The following is an 18,502-nucleotide window of genomic DNA, read 5'->3' on the forward strand; positions in this document are numbered from 1 at the left end:
GTGACCTATGTTTATGTTTCAAAGACATAAAAAAATCACACCAAAATTGAAATCAAATGGCTGTCTCTTGACCATATGGATCATAGCACAAAATTAGTAGACATGCATATGTATGCCATAGTACTTTATCTTTGTACCAAGTCTCAACAACATTGGTAAGGAATATTTGCATATGATTAAGAGATATTGGAAAAAATTTACAATCTGGCAGCCATATTGGAACATGTCACGAAGTAAATTGACATGTATGCCATAGTGCTTGATCTTTGTGCCAAGTTTGGACAAAATGGGTGTAATGACCTTTGAATTATGCTTCAAAGACATGCAAAATTCCAACAAAATGGCAGTTCTGCAGCCATATTGGATCCTATCGCAAGGTTAATTGATACATGCATATGCATGCCATAGTACGTGCTTTGCCTTTGTGCCAAGTTTGAACAAAATCGGTTCAAGGATGTTCAAAGACATGAAAGAATCGCAAAAAAATGGCCACCTGTCGGCCATATTGGATCATTTCACAAAATAAATTGGTGTTCATATGAAGGGCATACTGTTTTGCTTTTGTGCCAAATTTGAACAGAATCGGTTCAAGAATGTCTGAGTTATGGTCCATAGACATGAAAAATCGCAACAAAATGGCCGCCTCACGCCCATATTGGATCGTATCGCAATATAATTTGACATGCATGTGTAGGCCATAGTGTTATGCCTTTGTGCCAAGTTTGAACAGAATCAGTTCGAGGATGTTTGAGTTATGGTTCAAAGACATGAAAAATCGCAAACAAAATGGCCGCCTCGCAGCCATATTGGATCGTATCGCAAACTAATTTGACATGCACATGTAGGCCATAGTGTTATGCCTTTGTGCCAAGTTTGAACAGAATCTGTTCAAGGATGTCTGAGTTATGGTCCAAAGACATGAAAAATTGCAACAAAATGGCCGCCTCGCGCCCATATTGGATTATATCGCAAAATTATTTGACATGGATATGAAAGCCATAGTGTTATGCCTTTGTGCCAAGTTTGAACATAATCTGCTCAAGGATGTCTGAGTTATGGTCCAAAGACATGAAAAATCGCAACAAAATGGCCGCCTCGCGGCCAAATTCGATCGTATCACAAAATAAATCGACGTGCATCTGTAGGTCATAGTGCTATGCCTTTGTGCCAAGTTTGAACGAAATTGGTTCAGCAGTGTCTGAGAAACTGTTGATGACGACGAGGGACGGACGGACGGACGGACGGACGGACGGACGGACGCACAGACGGGACCCAATCTATAAGTCCCCGCCGGACTTCGTCCGCGGGGACTAAAAAAATGAAGTTTCAAGTGCATGCATGGTTATCAGCGACAACACAACCTCTAAGGAGACGACTCATACCAGTACACCCTAGCTGGCATTTGAGACAAAGCAAGCCATTTATATTGGAATTTATTTACATATACAAAGTCATCAATTTCCATTTCAACTAGTCGCACCTTCGAATTATACCTGCCTCCCATTTTTGTCCAAATGCGACCTGCTTATGCTCCTCTATTCTTAAACCCCTGTGCGGACTTAATCCAAAAGTCTAGCAACATATTTATACAATGATCGCAATTTCAAAAGAAGACAAAAGACAGAAACGCCTAATAATTTTCTTAACACCTCAGTTAATCCCCATCAAGGCCTTTTCGAGTCGGGCTTTAAATTGCAGGAGAAAAATATATCTTTACTTATTTTCTACAATGCAACTCCAAGAAACAGAACTTAAACCTAACAAATTGAGTTCAAGACTGCAGTAGTTATCAGTAGCCGAGTCAAAATACGCAAGACTCAAATTTAACATAAGCCTCGCAATTTGCAGCATGTTGCAGAATGCCAGGCGATTATTGCTAAATTCATGAATCACAGCTGACCGTACTTCCAACCGATGACAGTCAGAAAAGATTCTCTCCGCGAAAGCAACGTAATAAGATTTGGCAGATTTCACATCCATCATTCCACACGGCCTTGACAGGCTTCACTTTAATCCCGGTGTCACCCGGAAGTACAGATTATCTGATCCAGTTACGTTCCAGATTGTGGATCTATTTGTGAGTGATACGCCAGTGATACACTTAAAATCAATACATCAGCGTTAACCTGATTCTCAGCGAGAGTAATATGAACCATGACAGTAAATGGCTACTAAATAATATTTTTCCCCATTTTAAATTTATTATTCTGCCCACAAATGCCAACTTTGCACATACCATGTGCATGGAAAAAATCTCATAAATTTTATGACATTAAATGTTTCAAGAATATTGCTTTGGCCTTTATCATACCAGACAATATTACCACACACCAAAGTATTCATCCTAGTTTTAACAAATATTTTTTGTTGACAAATTATCTTATCTGCTGAACAAAATGGTGATAAGGATAGAGTCCCATTAAAAATGATGGCATCTACTATTTCATCAAGTCAAACATTGACAGAATTATCAAGATAAACCCGGTACATCTATATCAGGGTGTCACAGGCAGCTTCATCTATCTTTCCGTTCCTCTGATTTTAACCCTTTGAGCGCCAAAATCAATTTCTGTCGCCTTTATAAAATATACTCCAGTAAATTTTTTCACATTTTTGCCAAAATTTTGATAAAAAATTGTAGCCCATTAAATGTGATATCCGTTTGGTCCAAAATTGTTAAAAAATTTACAGAAAAATTGTAAAATGTTGCACTAAAATTTTGGTGGGAAAAATTACAGCACTCAAAGGGCTGAAATACCCTTAGTGGAATTGATATCTGTCAAAGTAAATTTTAGTGTACTGAACTCACGTGGCTTGATCTCTGCAGCTTGGCTAAAATTGCAGAGACGACGTACCAACAACAATATTATTTTACATTTACCAATGGATTAAAATAGCCAAAGAATTTATCAAATATAAAACGCTGCACAGTTGGTGACGATCTGTTCAGGGCATTTGTCATTCTAAAACCCACAATAAAAAGTCATTCTGTTGATAGATTTTGTCAGAAAAATAACTGCAATCAGTTTCTTGAAAGATTTCATAAACAGACCACATCATATGATGAACTGCGAAGAACAAATCCCTTGAGAAATAGCTCCATTCCAGTATTACATTTACACCTTGAGTGAAATCAGTGAGAAAGATTGGGGTCATGACAACTTTACATTGATGACAACCTTCTAGCGAAAGTTGTTTCACCTACTTTTTAAAGTGGGTGTCGGTGCAGAATATCAAATAGCAACTCATACCCACCCGTAATCCGCCTCTACGCCAAGCATGTCGATTGTCAATATCCATCCCGCAAGACTATCAGATCGACGCACTGCAAACATCTAGACTCTTGACTTCTCTCGCAAAGATTCCAAATGTCTACATCACTTTCCCAAGAACTTGAGTGATCTCCCTTTCCTCAGCCGCCGCATCAGCGGATTCTCTTCCTCAAAGTAAACTAAAGTACTTGAATGTGCATATACTCACTGAGCGGTAATTCAGTCTGTGTACAGTACGTGTGCCTGTATTGTATCTCACCAGCAGCAGTAGTAACTAGACCCCCTAGCTTACTAAAAACTGGCTTGTTGACATGCCCATACAGCTGAACCTAGAGGGCCTTAACTCCACCAGTCGGCCCCTGTACTGTGCTCTGGCTACCGTTTAACAATCAGAAGTCAAGTGTACGCTCAATTAAACCCACACATACGGCATACCTAAGCCAATCATTTCTTTTGAAGGCTAGATTCAATATATTTCATATGATCGGCAGTTTTCATTTCCTGCAGTTTTCATGCCAGTGTACAGGTATTTTTTCGTAATTACCACAACATTCCTTTGTTTGTAGGAATTCTCGCTCATTACGACCCTGTACATTGTAGATCTTTTGAGTTCAAAGTCAATCCGCTGGCGTCAACAGTTTAATGTCGTATTGTCGCACAACATATTGTATATTTTTATAGCATTTATTTCTGATATTATGATTATGTACTGTACTACACTACCGGTAACAAACATTACTTGTATCATACAAGGTTGGTATCAAAATTTTGAAAAATACACGTGAACGAACGTCAAATATATCCAGTGCTTTTCTGCAAAGCTGAACACGTTGATGTAACACAACACATATACAAAATGGCCATACATAAAAAAGATAATTACATACCTGTATACACTAGAAAACACTTTGTAATATCAGATGATCAAGGTGAAAGAATTTCATAAATGGATAAAATATGTTGACACGTGACATTAATTGGTGTGTTTTGAAGTGAGAGAGCAGACTGTCATAAGGGAACATACGAGATGAATTAGTCCCTGGATGTACCAGGAATTAGGTTAATACATCTAACCTTCATATTAATTCCCTGACTCTGTCAAACTAAATATCCCTGAATTCTGGTTTTGGGTCACATTTATACTTGAGATTTACCAGGGCTGACTTTTTTTTGTTTTTGCTGAAAGATCAACACGGAATTGATGCTTGTATTTTTTATGGGGTCTACAATTTTATGAGCACAGTAAACTTTAACAGAGTGACATAAAATTTTATCCCTTTTTTGAAATTCAGTATTTTGATTGATATCTTTTTACACATCTTGCCATTAATTTTTTTACTTTTCTCTTTACCTAAATATGGATGAAGGTCAATTTTATGCATGCCTGGTTTTCAATTTGTGTTTGAGCACTGAAATTCTATGATTTCCTCTGTAAAATGTCACACTAACTTGAAATACTGGTATGTTTTCCATTATGATTATGAAAAAATATGTAATCCTTTAGCATTTATTCATCACTACTGGTACATACCCACAGATACACCCATCCTATTGAAAACGATAGGAATTTACTAAATTCTGAGGGTTCAAACTTTGAAGACCATTGCATACAGCTTCTCTACCTGAATTGACCTCTGCTAAGGATCACCATAGCAACATCATGTGCACTATCAAAATTTAAAATTACCACACAGTGAAAAGTTTACCACCATCTTATCAACTTTATTGAAAAATTTTATGGCACCTAAGATATTACACACAGCTGCATCTCAAGTTCCACTATACCAAGATATAATCGAGGAGAACCCGGAAGATTTAATATCCACAACTTTCAAATGGATATGGAATATACCGGTATTTATCCAAAACAGTACATTGTTTGCATCACAATGTCCGGAATTCATTACTTCCAAAGCACTAAACACAAAAAACACTCTTGTTGCACGATATGTTAAAATTTCCTCTCTCTTTCGAAAAAATATTACCTGCATTTTATCTTACACACACATGGTGTTTTAGAGAGCTTTCACAGTTCTTTTCAGGCGTCTACCCAAAGGAAAAGTGAAAAACACGTTTGGCCTGAGGCAATACTTAATTACAACACACTGACATGAATAAACTTGAGAGAATAAAGCCCAACGGAGCACTGCTTAATTTCTACCTGCCTGATATTCACACTTTCTGCCGTCGTAAAACAACCTGAGATTACTCTTAGCATTTTAAAATGCGTCTTTTCAAACTCATTTCCAAATGCAGACTTGTTTTCAGACAAGCTGATTGTCTTTACCAATGGAAGCGTTTTCCCCAGTTGTACTTGCAGACACCGTAAGGGATGGCCATAAAGAATTAATTTCAACACACACATGATAAATGAAATGCACTGTGTTCAAATGTGCGTGAGTCCATTTTGATTATTTTGCAAACATTTTTGCCGACTGAATGCCGCAGTTACACCGTAGAAACCATGTTTCCCACTCTCAAATTTTCACAAATCTTTGCCATTCTGTTTCATGTTTGGTCTCTTCTTGAAGTCTGTGGAGTGAGTGAATTTTCAACGCCTTTATACTTCTGTGAAAATCTAAAATTTACTCTTCACTGCAAAGTCAACACTGGGAAAAGCAGCCACTTTGAACTACTAATATCACTAATTTTAGATCATTTGTTGAATTCTTATAAAATATTTGCATGGTCACCGCAGGTTCTTCTTCCAGGTTTTGATGAAGGAGAATGGATTGATGTTTGGGAAGTTTGAGTAAAAGTTTTGAGTTAAGTTTAGTTTTGAGGTGCAAGATATTATAACATGAATTGTACCATGGGTGATGGAAAATTCATTGACAATTAGCCCTTACCTTGAGAATACTTTTCAACATGACATTACAAAACCCACTGCATTTTTCGTCATCACATTTAAAATATTTATAAAACATTCATATCTTACAATTACATCAAAATTTCAAATACTGTCTAGTTTATTCATGTAACAGGTACTGAACATATTGCCATCTTCACACCATGACATGTGACCAAACATACCAATACTATTTGCTGACTGTTGGAATGCCAACCTACTTTAACGGGATGCAAACTTCACAGAATACATGACATTGTACATATTGCCTTGCCCTTGCATTCTTATGCTATGCTAAACCTCCATATTATCTTACTTTATTTTGGTGATGCATTCTGAACATTTTGTAAGAAAGAATGACAGAAATAGCCCACTATTTATAGGAGAATGTTTAGTTTATTAATATCTACCGGTACACTGTGGGATAATATTACTGAACCACATCTCCTGGAGAAAAACTTTTCTCTCAAGATTTCAAAAATCTTTGTCAATTATGTAAAATTATTTCTTGTGGAAGAGTTTTGCGTAATATATGTGATTATATTTTTGTGGGATGCGTTTCTATATCATCTACCTGTACACACTGATAGACACAACCCTGTCTGTTCTAAAACTTGTTTATTTTTAATCGTGTCCTACTTTTCAATTGCTTTCACAAACCAAGCACAGCAACATTGCGGCTTGATAAATCCCTGGGCATACAAATACACATTATATTCATAACACTGTACATGACATGCGACTGTTAAATTTAATATAATCAATAAAATGTAGATCTAAACCACATTTTTAATGATTTTAACAATTTTTTTTGCTACTTTTTGTTATTGTAATTAGCGCTAATTCCTAATAACATCAAAGTATCATCATTATTATGCTAAACGAAACATTTTATCTGAAATTTATGATAAAGTTCACTTCAAAAAATGGTGATATTGGCACTAGCTTTTTAACCACCAATGAATAAAACTATAAGAATTATATGTCCTGAACATAAATTTGTTTGCATATTTCTGTTGGCAGCAACAAATTTCGTGCCCCATGTCACATTGCAGTAAGCGTTATATCAACTTTTGTTTACTAATATCAATATATGCTTGCAAAACCTGAAAACTGCTAATAATTTGAAAATGAAAAATATTTTGAGTTCTGAACCAAAATTACAGTTTCACAAAAAAAGCAAGACCACCTCAACACTTTATCTAATACTGTACCTTATTCAAAACCTCATGACGACTTACGCACAACACAGAATACTCCACATACCATACAATTCACTTTACAAACACACTGAAACATCTGTGTTTATTGCCCTTTGTTCGGAATAATCACATTTATACACATTAAGTACTAAACACTGGTATAGTACGATATCAGATATGTCCAACATAAGCTGTGGCTGAGAGAAATCAGACGAAATTTTGTCTTGTAATGTGCCAGTATTCATTTCTGCAGTTCAAGGTCAGATCTCTTGAAACAGTTCATGAAACCCTGTAAATTCCACTACGATATTACTTTTATTATTGCTTGCCAAGTAAAACCCTGCTTTGCTGAACAGCTTGCATGTATTGCCCTATGTACAAGTTCCATACACCAGGTATGTAGATAGGGTGTCTGGAATGTACTGTTGTACAGTGTGAATGTGTCCATGGTCCATGCTGACTGTAGCCTTAAGCTACTGCATGTTACCATGGCACTACTACGGTATGTAGGGTACTCTTAAAATTAAGACCAGAACAAAGTCATAAAGATAACTATACTTCCAAATCAATAGACCACTTGTACAGGCATACCTGGCAATAAATCAGTACTATGTATATTCTAAAGAGTTTGCATTCAAGACGGCCATTTTACATTATAGATTTTATATGGTTGGTTTCAAATATCAAAAGTTCACCAGCAGGGCAGCTGATAACACTTTTTTCATCCACTTAACTACATGTTACCTTTACAAAGCTTTTAGGAGCATTCATGACCCCAGAATGACCTGGTGATATTGGCTACTTCAATATCACCCTGAGTTTCTCAGAGTTTAACAGCGCAAACAATCTGGTGCCTACATGTCTTGCTACTTAAATCCGACCAGCAAATTTACTTTTAAACTTTGATGTAGGTCTGCATGCAGCAGTATTCAATAGTTTGCCCACTAAAATGAGTGATGCATACTTAAAATCGGGTGCTGCATGTACAGAGCAGCATGTGACCTACAGAGGGCGCCCTTCCTTTGAAGATGCTCACCACGCATGAACATCTGCGGCCTTGAAAGTACATACAGTATGCAGTGCATATGGTAACAAAAGAGAGTGGGTTTCATTTTTAAATAATGGAAAGATGATGCAAAAAAAATACTTTAAAGGAAAATATTGAGAGCATTAAGTTCCTTCAAATTATTTCTTAAATCACTGATTATTGCAAATTTCATTACAGACATACCGTAAATAGAACAATGAAAAGAGTAAAGCTCAAACGATTACCGATAGGGTTAACAAATATCACTGTGACTGTACATGGAATGAACTACTTCAGGTTGACTAAACGATCATGAATACAACACGAAGAAGTACAGTTAATTAGATTGACAAAAAATACACAGACATTCATATTTGAGAAAGGCATGTCCATATACGTGACATCAGTCAATAATTATATATGTCACTTCATGACTTGCAAAGAACAAGCTGGCTGTCAACCAGAATTGAATCAAAACTTTCTTTGAAGTTGACAAGTGCCACCAATAGATTTTATAGAAATTTCCCAAGTAATATAATTACAGATATGGTCTGACAAATACCTTTTTCATTTTGCCAATGTAACCTGGGGTAGTTTATTCACTGTGATCTCTGTCTTGATTCGAGCAAACATGGCTTACAATTCATGTCTTACAACTGATGCAAGTTTCAGTCTTACAGTTGCCAATTCAACCTCTTCCATGAATAAATGCTTTCATGAATAAATGTAATTTAATTTTACAGTAGTTACCAGTGTTGTGTGTGTGTTAAGTGTTGTCCCTATACATATACACATAGTCTGTACATATCCGTCTATAGGTATATGAATATTATCCAATACACTTATTATGTACGCTACAAGTATTTTCAGGATCAGTGGTGTTTTTTTTCTAACTTCAAAGAGTATCTAATAATTTTCTATGATTCAAAAAAATTGATGAACAATGCAAAATACTGTGATTGATGACTAGATGATTAAAAGATCAAGTAACAGTAACTTTTGAAAATTTTTTTTGGATTTCGGTGCATGTGTCAGTCAGGTCTACTTCCATCAGCAGTGTTGAAATACCGAGTATTCAGCTTGTCAACATAGACTATATGCGCCATGCCAGGGTAATGTTGATAATTAAAATCATGTCTGAACTTCAACTCTATGACAAATTTGCCAGTTTTTTTATAGTCTGAAATAAACTTATAAATATAGTCTGAAATAAACTTATAAATATAATTTAAATTGAAATACTAGGTATATAAAAATGCTGTAACAAGTAGACCGATAAACTGTTGTTGACACATTGAACAAAAGTACTGAAAAAATTGTCAAAAATTACAGTTCACTGTTTAGCTGTAATGAGCCCTGTGAAATCAGTGCTGGGTTGGTGCACGACTCTGAGAATGCCAAACTGGATTGCTTTCAGGAAGGGCTTTCATTGGATGTGTTAAACACTTTACAATTCACAATTCCTCAGACACTAGATTGAGTGCAATGACACAAGTCTGCTGCAACTGTGTTCTGAATGACAAGACAGTAAAAATACTAGCCACCATCGCTTTGATTTCTACAGGCCTACAAAACATTCCAATCATCCACTGCTGAGCCAGGTCACCCGTCAAAGCCACACACTGTTAATGAAGTGCCTTACAAAAACACACTCAGCTGAAATCACATAAAATGAAACCCCCCGAGGGTCGGCATTCGTTTTTAAACCTTACTTAATGCATACATATGCCATAAATGACAGTTGTTTCAACTTCTCTCAGCACCCTACCTACTTTGACAGTGGGGCCGTTGACACAAACTGTGAGGTCACAGTGACCAAGACAGCTCGGACGACAAATCTCATCAAAGTTGCATACTAAATACTCCAGCCATCATGCAGTTATTTAATATTTCCAGTGAAAGTTTACACAGCTAAAAATATTCTCACCAGTACTTCTATTACTTCAATTCCAAGTTAATTTGGAATAAAAGAGAGCGCCGTGTCAGTTTATATCAATTCTAATAGCATTCAACAACATTGCCTGCGGGAAATTTCCAACAGCTTATTGTTCTAAGGCACTCTTTCAAGGTCTATCTGTCTCCTGAAATACAGATTATAACAAAGGAATGTCCAAATACCGGTATGTGACTACCAGACTACAGAGGTATGGTATGTATGAATTCTGTAGTTGATGTTACTTTAATTAAATAATGCATTATTGGATTATAAATGCACCCTATTATTGTACGTCTTAAGCATTTCACCGCCATGATTTGTCCTAAACCATTATTCATCAAAGGTGATAGCGCTGATCACAAATGACGTCATTTTAACTCTCATTAATGTGCATGAATAAATATTTGTCCCCATTTTCTGCATAAACGACGAAAAATAAAACCTGCTTGTGTTTAACAATGACCACTAAAAAAGTCACACTAATTTGTATGAACTTACAGCTCAGACTACAAGCTGCAACAGGTGCACCTACAACAAGAAGAAAATTGTCAGAATTTTGGGCAGCGTTGCCCTATGTTGCCGCGCGTGCAGCTTTATCTAGTAACAAACCTGAAATTGCCATCAACGCTATTATGGACCTCTTTTAATATAAGGTATTGAGGAGCAGGTCAGTAAATGTAATAACAACAATGCATTAGTAAAGTTTACAGAAAAGCCTCACTTAATTATATGACTTAAGTCCTTCTATGTAAGGACATTTTCAGTGTTCATAGACCGTTATAATATGTTAATAAATATTTGATTTTTCTTAATTTACAGCTTTTCAACAAATCATTCATGAAAGTCCATTTTCGCCAACTATTTAAGTCTGTAATTTAAAGTGCTTTTCAACTTTGCAAAAGTTATCAACAAAAGTTGGTATCCGTGCAAAGGGAAGAGATACCGTAGAACCTAGCAGCATATTGCACCTTAGGGACAGATATTTGGACTCCTAAACTTTTATTCTTTTGGCCTACCACCTGTGGGGGCTAATATCAAAGTTCATCGAGTAGATAAAGTTTTCACCAGCTTAGTTTTATGAAAATCAGGAAATTCATTTTCCCCTCATACATATAACACAAGGATGGCAGCCATTTTGAATTTTAAATATCAGTAAATCTTGGGTAATTTGTTTCTCGAGTACTAAAATTGGCACAGTGAACCCAGCATTTTCTCTTGATTTTAAAAGAGAATGGTTGAAAGTTTGCTAGAGGAAAGTTTGAGTGAAAGTTTAAGTCTTGAATTTTTCAAGGCATGAACTACATTTAACAAACTCCAAATGAGTCTGTAAAGGCATGCATACGTTAAAAATGAAAGAAGCACTTATACAGGTACAGAGTTGCAGCCAGGAATTTTAAATCAGCAGACACCGTGTCCAACTACCATTTATTTTGAGGGACATTTTACACATTTTGGGGACAACATGCGTCAGTTGTCAATCAAAATTTGTAGTGTGTTACTATAGTTTCACAAAACAAAATTCAAAACTACCAGGACCGCATCGCTATGCTTTAATTTCAGGCAATTGTAACAGTATGCCGTATCTGCCTCATATCAGAGCTCAGTTGGACTACAACCAAGTGCAGTGTTTTACTTACTTTTAATCACAGCTTCGAATATGCAAATATAAGCCTCAAAATAATCATGTAAAACAAAGGTCATCATCGGTAATATTACTGGCAGACTACATCCATTGAACACAGTCAACACATGAGTGCTCCTGAGGTGACTCACAGTGCGCAAGAATGCGGGACAACAGGTTCTGTTTTGGGGACATTGTCGCAAGGGCGCGTCCTGACTGCAACACTGCAGGTATGTCTTATCATATAAGAACATCATATATTGGAAAACCAGCCTGAGCCAATTATGAAACTAACTGTGTTAATCTTTCCTACTAAAAGTACATTAAACCCCAAAACGACAAAATATCTGTGGTATCTTTTAAAATGAAGTGAATGTATATACATATTTATACATACTATGCAGTTGCTACAGTCATTCTACATAATTATGACTAAGACGACCAGATTTCCCTTGTGAAATGTTTTCAATATGAGATTTCCTGATAAGCATTGGTAAGATGTCTTAGATCACTTATATTTTGTCCAAGAGAGACTTATTGCAAAATCCCTGTATGTCATAATGATATTAACTTCTGGATGAAATACTGTGTGCTGTAATACCTTCAGGCAAAAAGTACAATACTGTCTGTCTGTGACTATCTTTAAGTATGCGTTAATCTTTCTGGGTAAATTTGATTTGGAAATCATCTCTTGGAGAATTTGTCACCTGAGGTTCATTACGATAATCACGATTGGTTCCTGTACAGACTTCTTCTTGTTAATTGCCATACCTACATCTGTAAGAGGTATTCAAACGGCGGTGTGGTTTAGGCGTGATAGTTGATAACGGACAATTGCATGAAACTTGGATGAATACAATCAATAAGGCATGTTGTGAATGAATTTATTCTGGTAAAATTATCTATCAGTAAGTTTGCCTGGATTATACAACTGGAAAAGATTCAATTTGACTGAGATATACATGTAGACAGGCTGCATGGCTGTGGTGTGGACAATAACAAAAACTAATAAATACACTGGCAGAGTTTGTCAGATATATGAAAGTATTTTCAGCAAGAGCTTTTATGAGATTGACAATCCAAAAATTACTATGACTTAAATTTTCTTTCACACATCCATCAATGATGGAAAATTTGACAATGAGTCTAGATATTTTGAGCAAACACCTGGTATTACTTCAGATGGTAAAAGTGACGAGATTGTTCTCGATGGAACACTATAACATTATTTAGGTCACTACTGGCCTACGCTACATAAAAAACAGAGAGTAATTTCATCTTTAATGTACACTGTACACGCAGGAAACGTTATCGCTACGATCTTCCAATCCATTATTTTTAACAGGAAAATATCACTTGACCTGCGGATCAATGAATTAGGGTGCGCCAAGTAATTGGCATCATCACATTAGCCATGCTCCCTTTCATAGCTGCTTTGCCGACCTTGCCCAAGGCACAGTAAAAGGATCTATATAACGCACAATTTTTTGTCAAAGTTAAATTGGTTCACCGATGTTATGTCAAGTAGCCTCCACTTTGTCCAGTGTACGAATCAATGCTATCCAACACTTTTAAAGCTAACAAAATATGACTACGAGAATTCAACTCAGAGTCTGTCACATCTAATGACCTATAGTTTTGGTCACAGACACAAACAACATTGACAAATGTCTTCGAATTTTACAAAAATGATATTTTGTGGCAGTAAAGAATACGTGTGTAAATGTTTTGAATAAATTAGGTATGTCTATTGACATGCTGTTACCAGTAATTCATTTTAAGATAAACAGGCTGTCATCAATTTGCCAATGAAACCAGGGAGAAAAAAAATAACTTCGTTATCTTCAACAAAATATCATCATACATGTAAGTTACAGCTTTTTAAGGCAGAACGCACCTCGAGGACAAATATTCAGACTCCCAAACTTTTACAATTCTTTTCTGATCTACCACTTGTGGGGGCAAATTACAAAGCTCTTTGAGTGAGACATATCTTTTCCACCTCAGTTTTTCAAAAATCGAAATTTTATTTTTCCCCCATAGAGTTACCACAGGGAAGACGGCCATTTTGAATTTCAAATATCAGTAAACGTCAGGTAATTTGCTTCTCTAGTTCCAAACTTTGCATGGAGACCCTGGTTTTTATTCTTGATTTAATATGGTTGAAAGTTTCACTAAGGAAAGTTTGAGCAAAAGTCTTAAGTATTGCATTTTGAAGACACATACTACCTTAAACCCATTCAGTTTCACCACCACGGTTTGGCCCCGGTGCATTGTTATCACTGGTACTTGGATATTTATTATTTGGACCTTTTTACAAGGAATTTGGGTGTGGACAGGTTTGAATCAGAATAGGAAAAGTGAAAAGCTTAAAGTTGCCTAGATCATCAGAAACTTCTGTGGACTAAACATAATACTGCGAACATGGCATTGGCAAAGTCTGGAATTGTACAGTCTTTCATGAAATACGAGGACACACTGACACATCCAGCTGTCACAGCCAACACAGATCCTTTACTTCATTAAATTCTTCATAAAGTTTTTACAACATTGTCAGGATATTAATTTTTAATGGTAATATGGTATCAGTAGCCATGGAGACAGCCTGCGAATACTGATGAATTCTCATTGACTGGTTGCCATTTAGAAAGCGTGTTTCTATGCAACAATCATGATATTCACAAAATATTTCAATCTAGCTGATTTTATTTTTGTGATAACTGGACCAAAACTAAAGACATAAGGTTTTCCTCCTAAAAAGCAGTGATTTATAATTTTTACATCCCTATGAAAACACAATTATCCCATATTGCTGACATAGTTTAGTAGTTTTCCATGGGTTTTGTTGCCTGTACAAATTTAAATACGCTAATTCTAGCACATTTAATTTATGTTTGAAGGAACTATTGCACTTCATAGATATAGTTTACAGGTAAATGTAATTTTGCCTACAGTGAGAGTTGAAAATACTTTGTCCAAAGAATCTAACACCAATAGACATCATAACTACATATCGGTACATACAAGTACTGACTCATACTTAATTAAGACATAGTCAAATTTTTCCATGAAATCAAAACCCGAGCAGCGAGTTTACCACATGATGTAATAATTACTACCATGTCTACCTGGAGCCATATTGCTAATTATTGCTTTCTATAGGCAGTGATACACAGATCTCTTGTCACCAATTCACGCTGGCTTGCATCCATACATGATTGAGGCAAGGTGTATTTTTCAACCACTGATGTCATACCACTAAAACGAAGCCAGATTCCAATTTCTATTTTCTAAATTTTCTTTTCCAATCATGATACAGAATATACGTAAGTATGATAACAGATATCATCAATATGGCAGATCGTCTTTTTTGAGACACTACTTAATGAATGTCATAAACTTTATTGGTTGGACACATGTGACCTACTTAAGGTAGTATGTGCCTCGAAAGTTAAAGACATGAACTTTTGCTCAATCTTTTCTGAATGAAACTTTCAACCATTCTTTTACTAAATCAACAATAAAATCGGGGTTCACCATGCAAAGTTTGGAACTAGCTAAAATAATTACCCGACATTTAGCGATATTTGAAATTCAAAATGGCTGCCTTTCCCATGTTAACTCTATGGGGAAAAATTCAATTTTGGATTTTCAAAAAAAGTAAATTTTTCTTTTTCTAAGAGCTTTAAAATGAGCCCCCACAAGTGATAGATCAGAAAACAATTGTAGAAATTTGAGAGTCTGACTATCTGTCCCCGAGGTGTGTTCTACCTTAAGTGAAATACCAAAACACTGCGACAGACTAACTTTTTTGATCGAAGAATTTATTTCTTCACATTATGAAGGCAATGCTATACAAATTAAAAGCACATTAAAATTTGGGAGTAGCTGAAAGGAATCAAGAAAGACTCCAAAAACAAATTTGCCAATGCAAATGTGTCAATGTGAGGTGGTGCTACATTGAGAACCATAATTATTGAAAGAAAGGTTTACACATTACATTGGAGACACTGATGTGCAATCAACCTGCCACTCTTCAAAAGTTAATGAACCTTCAACCTCCTATTTTGTTAAGTATCAATTTGAAATGTCAATATTTGTACAAAGGCCACCATCACTATCTTGTCATGGACTGTTTGGCATGACAAGCAGAGGAAAATTGAGCAGAATAATTTGCGAAATTAAATGACATTTTCCACAAGAGTGGCTTTTGAGCGCATCCATGCATGACTACACTAATTGCGAATTCTCGCATCAAGATAGCTGCACTACATGTTATTAGCTGTTCAAAACGTATCCGGCATATTCCATTGACAGCGGAGGGGTTTCTAGCATGGCACTTAACGTCAAGGTTGATAAAAGATAGTGTGCCCCATTTCACTGTTTAACCCTTTGAGCGCCAAAGTCAATTTTTGTCGCCTTTATAAAATATAGCCTCGAAAAATTTTTTCAGATTTTTACCAAAATTTTGATAAAAAACTGGAGCCAATAAAACCTGATGTCCATTATGTCCAAAATTATTAAAAGACTCACAGAAAAATTCACAAAAATTGGTAAAATGTTGTACTACAATTTTGGTGGGAAAAATTACAGCACTGAAAGGGTTGACCGAAGTTAAACGGTAACATCATTGGAAACTCAGTTGACTTTGACAAAATATACATGTACATGTACATGTACTGGTATGTATTGGTTAAAAGGTTGAAGTGGTTCGTAGATTACTGTTCATATATGGTGTATTAAGAACTTTGTCAAGAAGTTTGTCAGTAACTCATCCGTAGTGATACGCTGAAGTGTGCTGCACATAGAATATCCTGTGGACATACAGAGTGCAAGAGTAGCCTGACTTTACATTCGGATTTCCATTCGAAATTAATCAGCATAATTTAAAATATCGTACCAATAGTTTCAAGTTCATCTCTGGAGGTAAACTTCACGGTAACTTTATCTTATCATTAGCAGGTATCATTACTAAGGACCGAAATGATACCGAAGTGACAATGTACCGGGGAAAATATTAGCTACTTGAACAAGTGTTCATTTTCTGATGAAACCTGCTATTTGTTATCCACATCGACATGAGATCATGGTGAAGGTTCCAAAAATACATTTACGCATACACCAGTAGGACCAAGTATCACTTTCTCGCTGCGGAAATGATACTACCCAGAAACTGTGTCAAACAGAGTACCTATTATAATCAATATACATCTAACGAGGGCATTTGACAGAGAGTTATATTTTTTAAAAATTCACAACGCTATATTTTGAACTGAGACTTAAACATGAGATTGAATTATATATCTTCTCTATCATCAATCATTATCATTTAAATTTGAGAACGACTCACCCTGTTGCCATAGAAACTGCATGTGAATGGAGTTGTATTATAAATCACTTTTCTGATCTTGGTACATGTAGCTATGGAAGTAGTGATGGCCGACGGCAAGTTAGAAATCATAAATGAGAATCGCGGGATGGATGTTGTGCTTTTGTCACCATACGTTTGTTGCAAAAATACAGGTCAAATGTTTTTATCATACTACTGGTACCGGTACTTTGAAAATTTTAAGAAAATGAATTCAACACTTTAAAGCGTTTTATTTTTACAGTCCAAACGGGAGAACTGTTTGTATTCAAACATTCCTTGTGATCATCCACTTATTCAACTGAACTGAGGGGTCATTCCGGATATTAAATGGATCACTGATTACAACTTTGATCATTTCCACAACTTTTTAAACATGAGGAATGACAAGAAAACGAACCGTGAGAGCTCAGACTGATGGGAAAAAAATAAACAGTTCGTCCTTACCCCATGCAGGTGCCAGAGTGGAGGACGCAGCTCGCCAGGTTTCGCCATATTACGACACATCAGCAGGACAATCGGTTCGAGGCCCACAGAAATCAACGTATCCGCAAACCAGATTGACATGACTAAATCCCGTCACGTAGACTTGCATGTAGTCTTGCTGGGGCTGGAATTGTCAATTAATATCTCCGTTATAGCTATTTGGTATCACAGTACACACTGCCGCTACATGATGACGGCAGTGTCTCAAGTGTGGTACAAAACTCCATCCTGTACGAAGGGCAGGAGGATTTCAGGGATAACAGATGCTAACCACTATGTGAGGGTGAATCATTAAGCACTCCCAAAGGGCAAAGGTCGTGAAATACTCACATCTCACTGGAAGACAGGGGTGAAAGAAAATAACGAGGAAAAATATGTGCGAACCATTTAGTTGAAACTGAAAGCTGAGAATAGTGTGACTGGGAGCAAGTAGCCTGCCGAGATTGCAGAGTTTGAGAAACAGAATGGCAAACAGCAAAATTTACAGGATAAGGTTTCTTCTGGGAGATTTTAACTATACATTTGACAGCAGAGAAAGTAGGAAGTATTCTCTCCTGAAAATGGCAAACATCAAACTAGATCATAATTCTTTATCATAGAGACAAATCCAATCGAAGGCATTCTGAGATAAAGACAAAATGATTTATCGGCGTTGTCAATAGCTGTATGGAAATTCAGTTTTAATGGAGAAATAAATCCTTTTATTTCAGTGGCAGGAGTTAGTAAAATATATGGAATTCAT

The 18,502-nt window shown here is 36.1% G+C and overlaps 1 protein-coding gene across 4 annotated transcripts in view; it reads right to left on the reverse strand.

Annotated features, from left to right (window-relative positions):
• LOC139115382 (gamma-2-syntrophin-like) overlaps window positions 1-18,502 on the reverse strand; it is a 112,290-nt gene that overhangs the window by 57,975 nt on the left and 35,813 nt on the right. For 2 of the 4 annotated variants that reach the window (XM_070677451.1, XM_070677453.1), the window contains exon 2: window positions 17,722-17,884. The exons of 1 other annotated variant lie outside the window; for it this stretch is intronic. In XM_070677451.1, coding sequence (XP_070533552.1) covers window positions 17,722-17,841 — 120 coding nt within the window. In that variant the 5' untranslated portion in view covers window positions 17,842-17,884. Of the gene's footprint in view, window positions 1-3,255; window positions 3,503-17,721; window positions 17,885-18,502 lie in introns of those variants that run through there. One more of the 4 variants, XM_070677454.1, reaches the window with a different exon arrangement.

Source organism: Ptychodera flava, chromosome 17 (genome assembly GCF_041260155.1).
Source record: "Ptychodera flava strain L36383 chromosome 17, AS_Pfla_20210202, whole genome shotgun sequence".
In the NCBI taxonomy this organism is placed as follows: domain Eukaryota; kingdom Metazoa; phylum Hemichordata; class Enteropneusta; family Ptychoderidae; genus Ptychodera; species Ptychodera flava.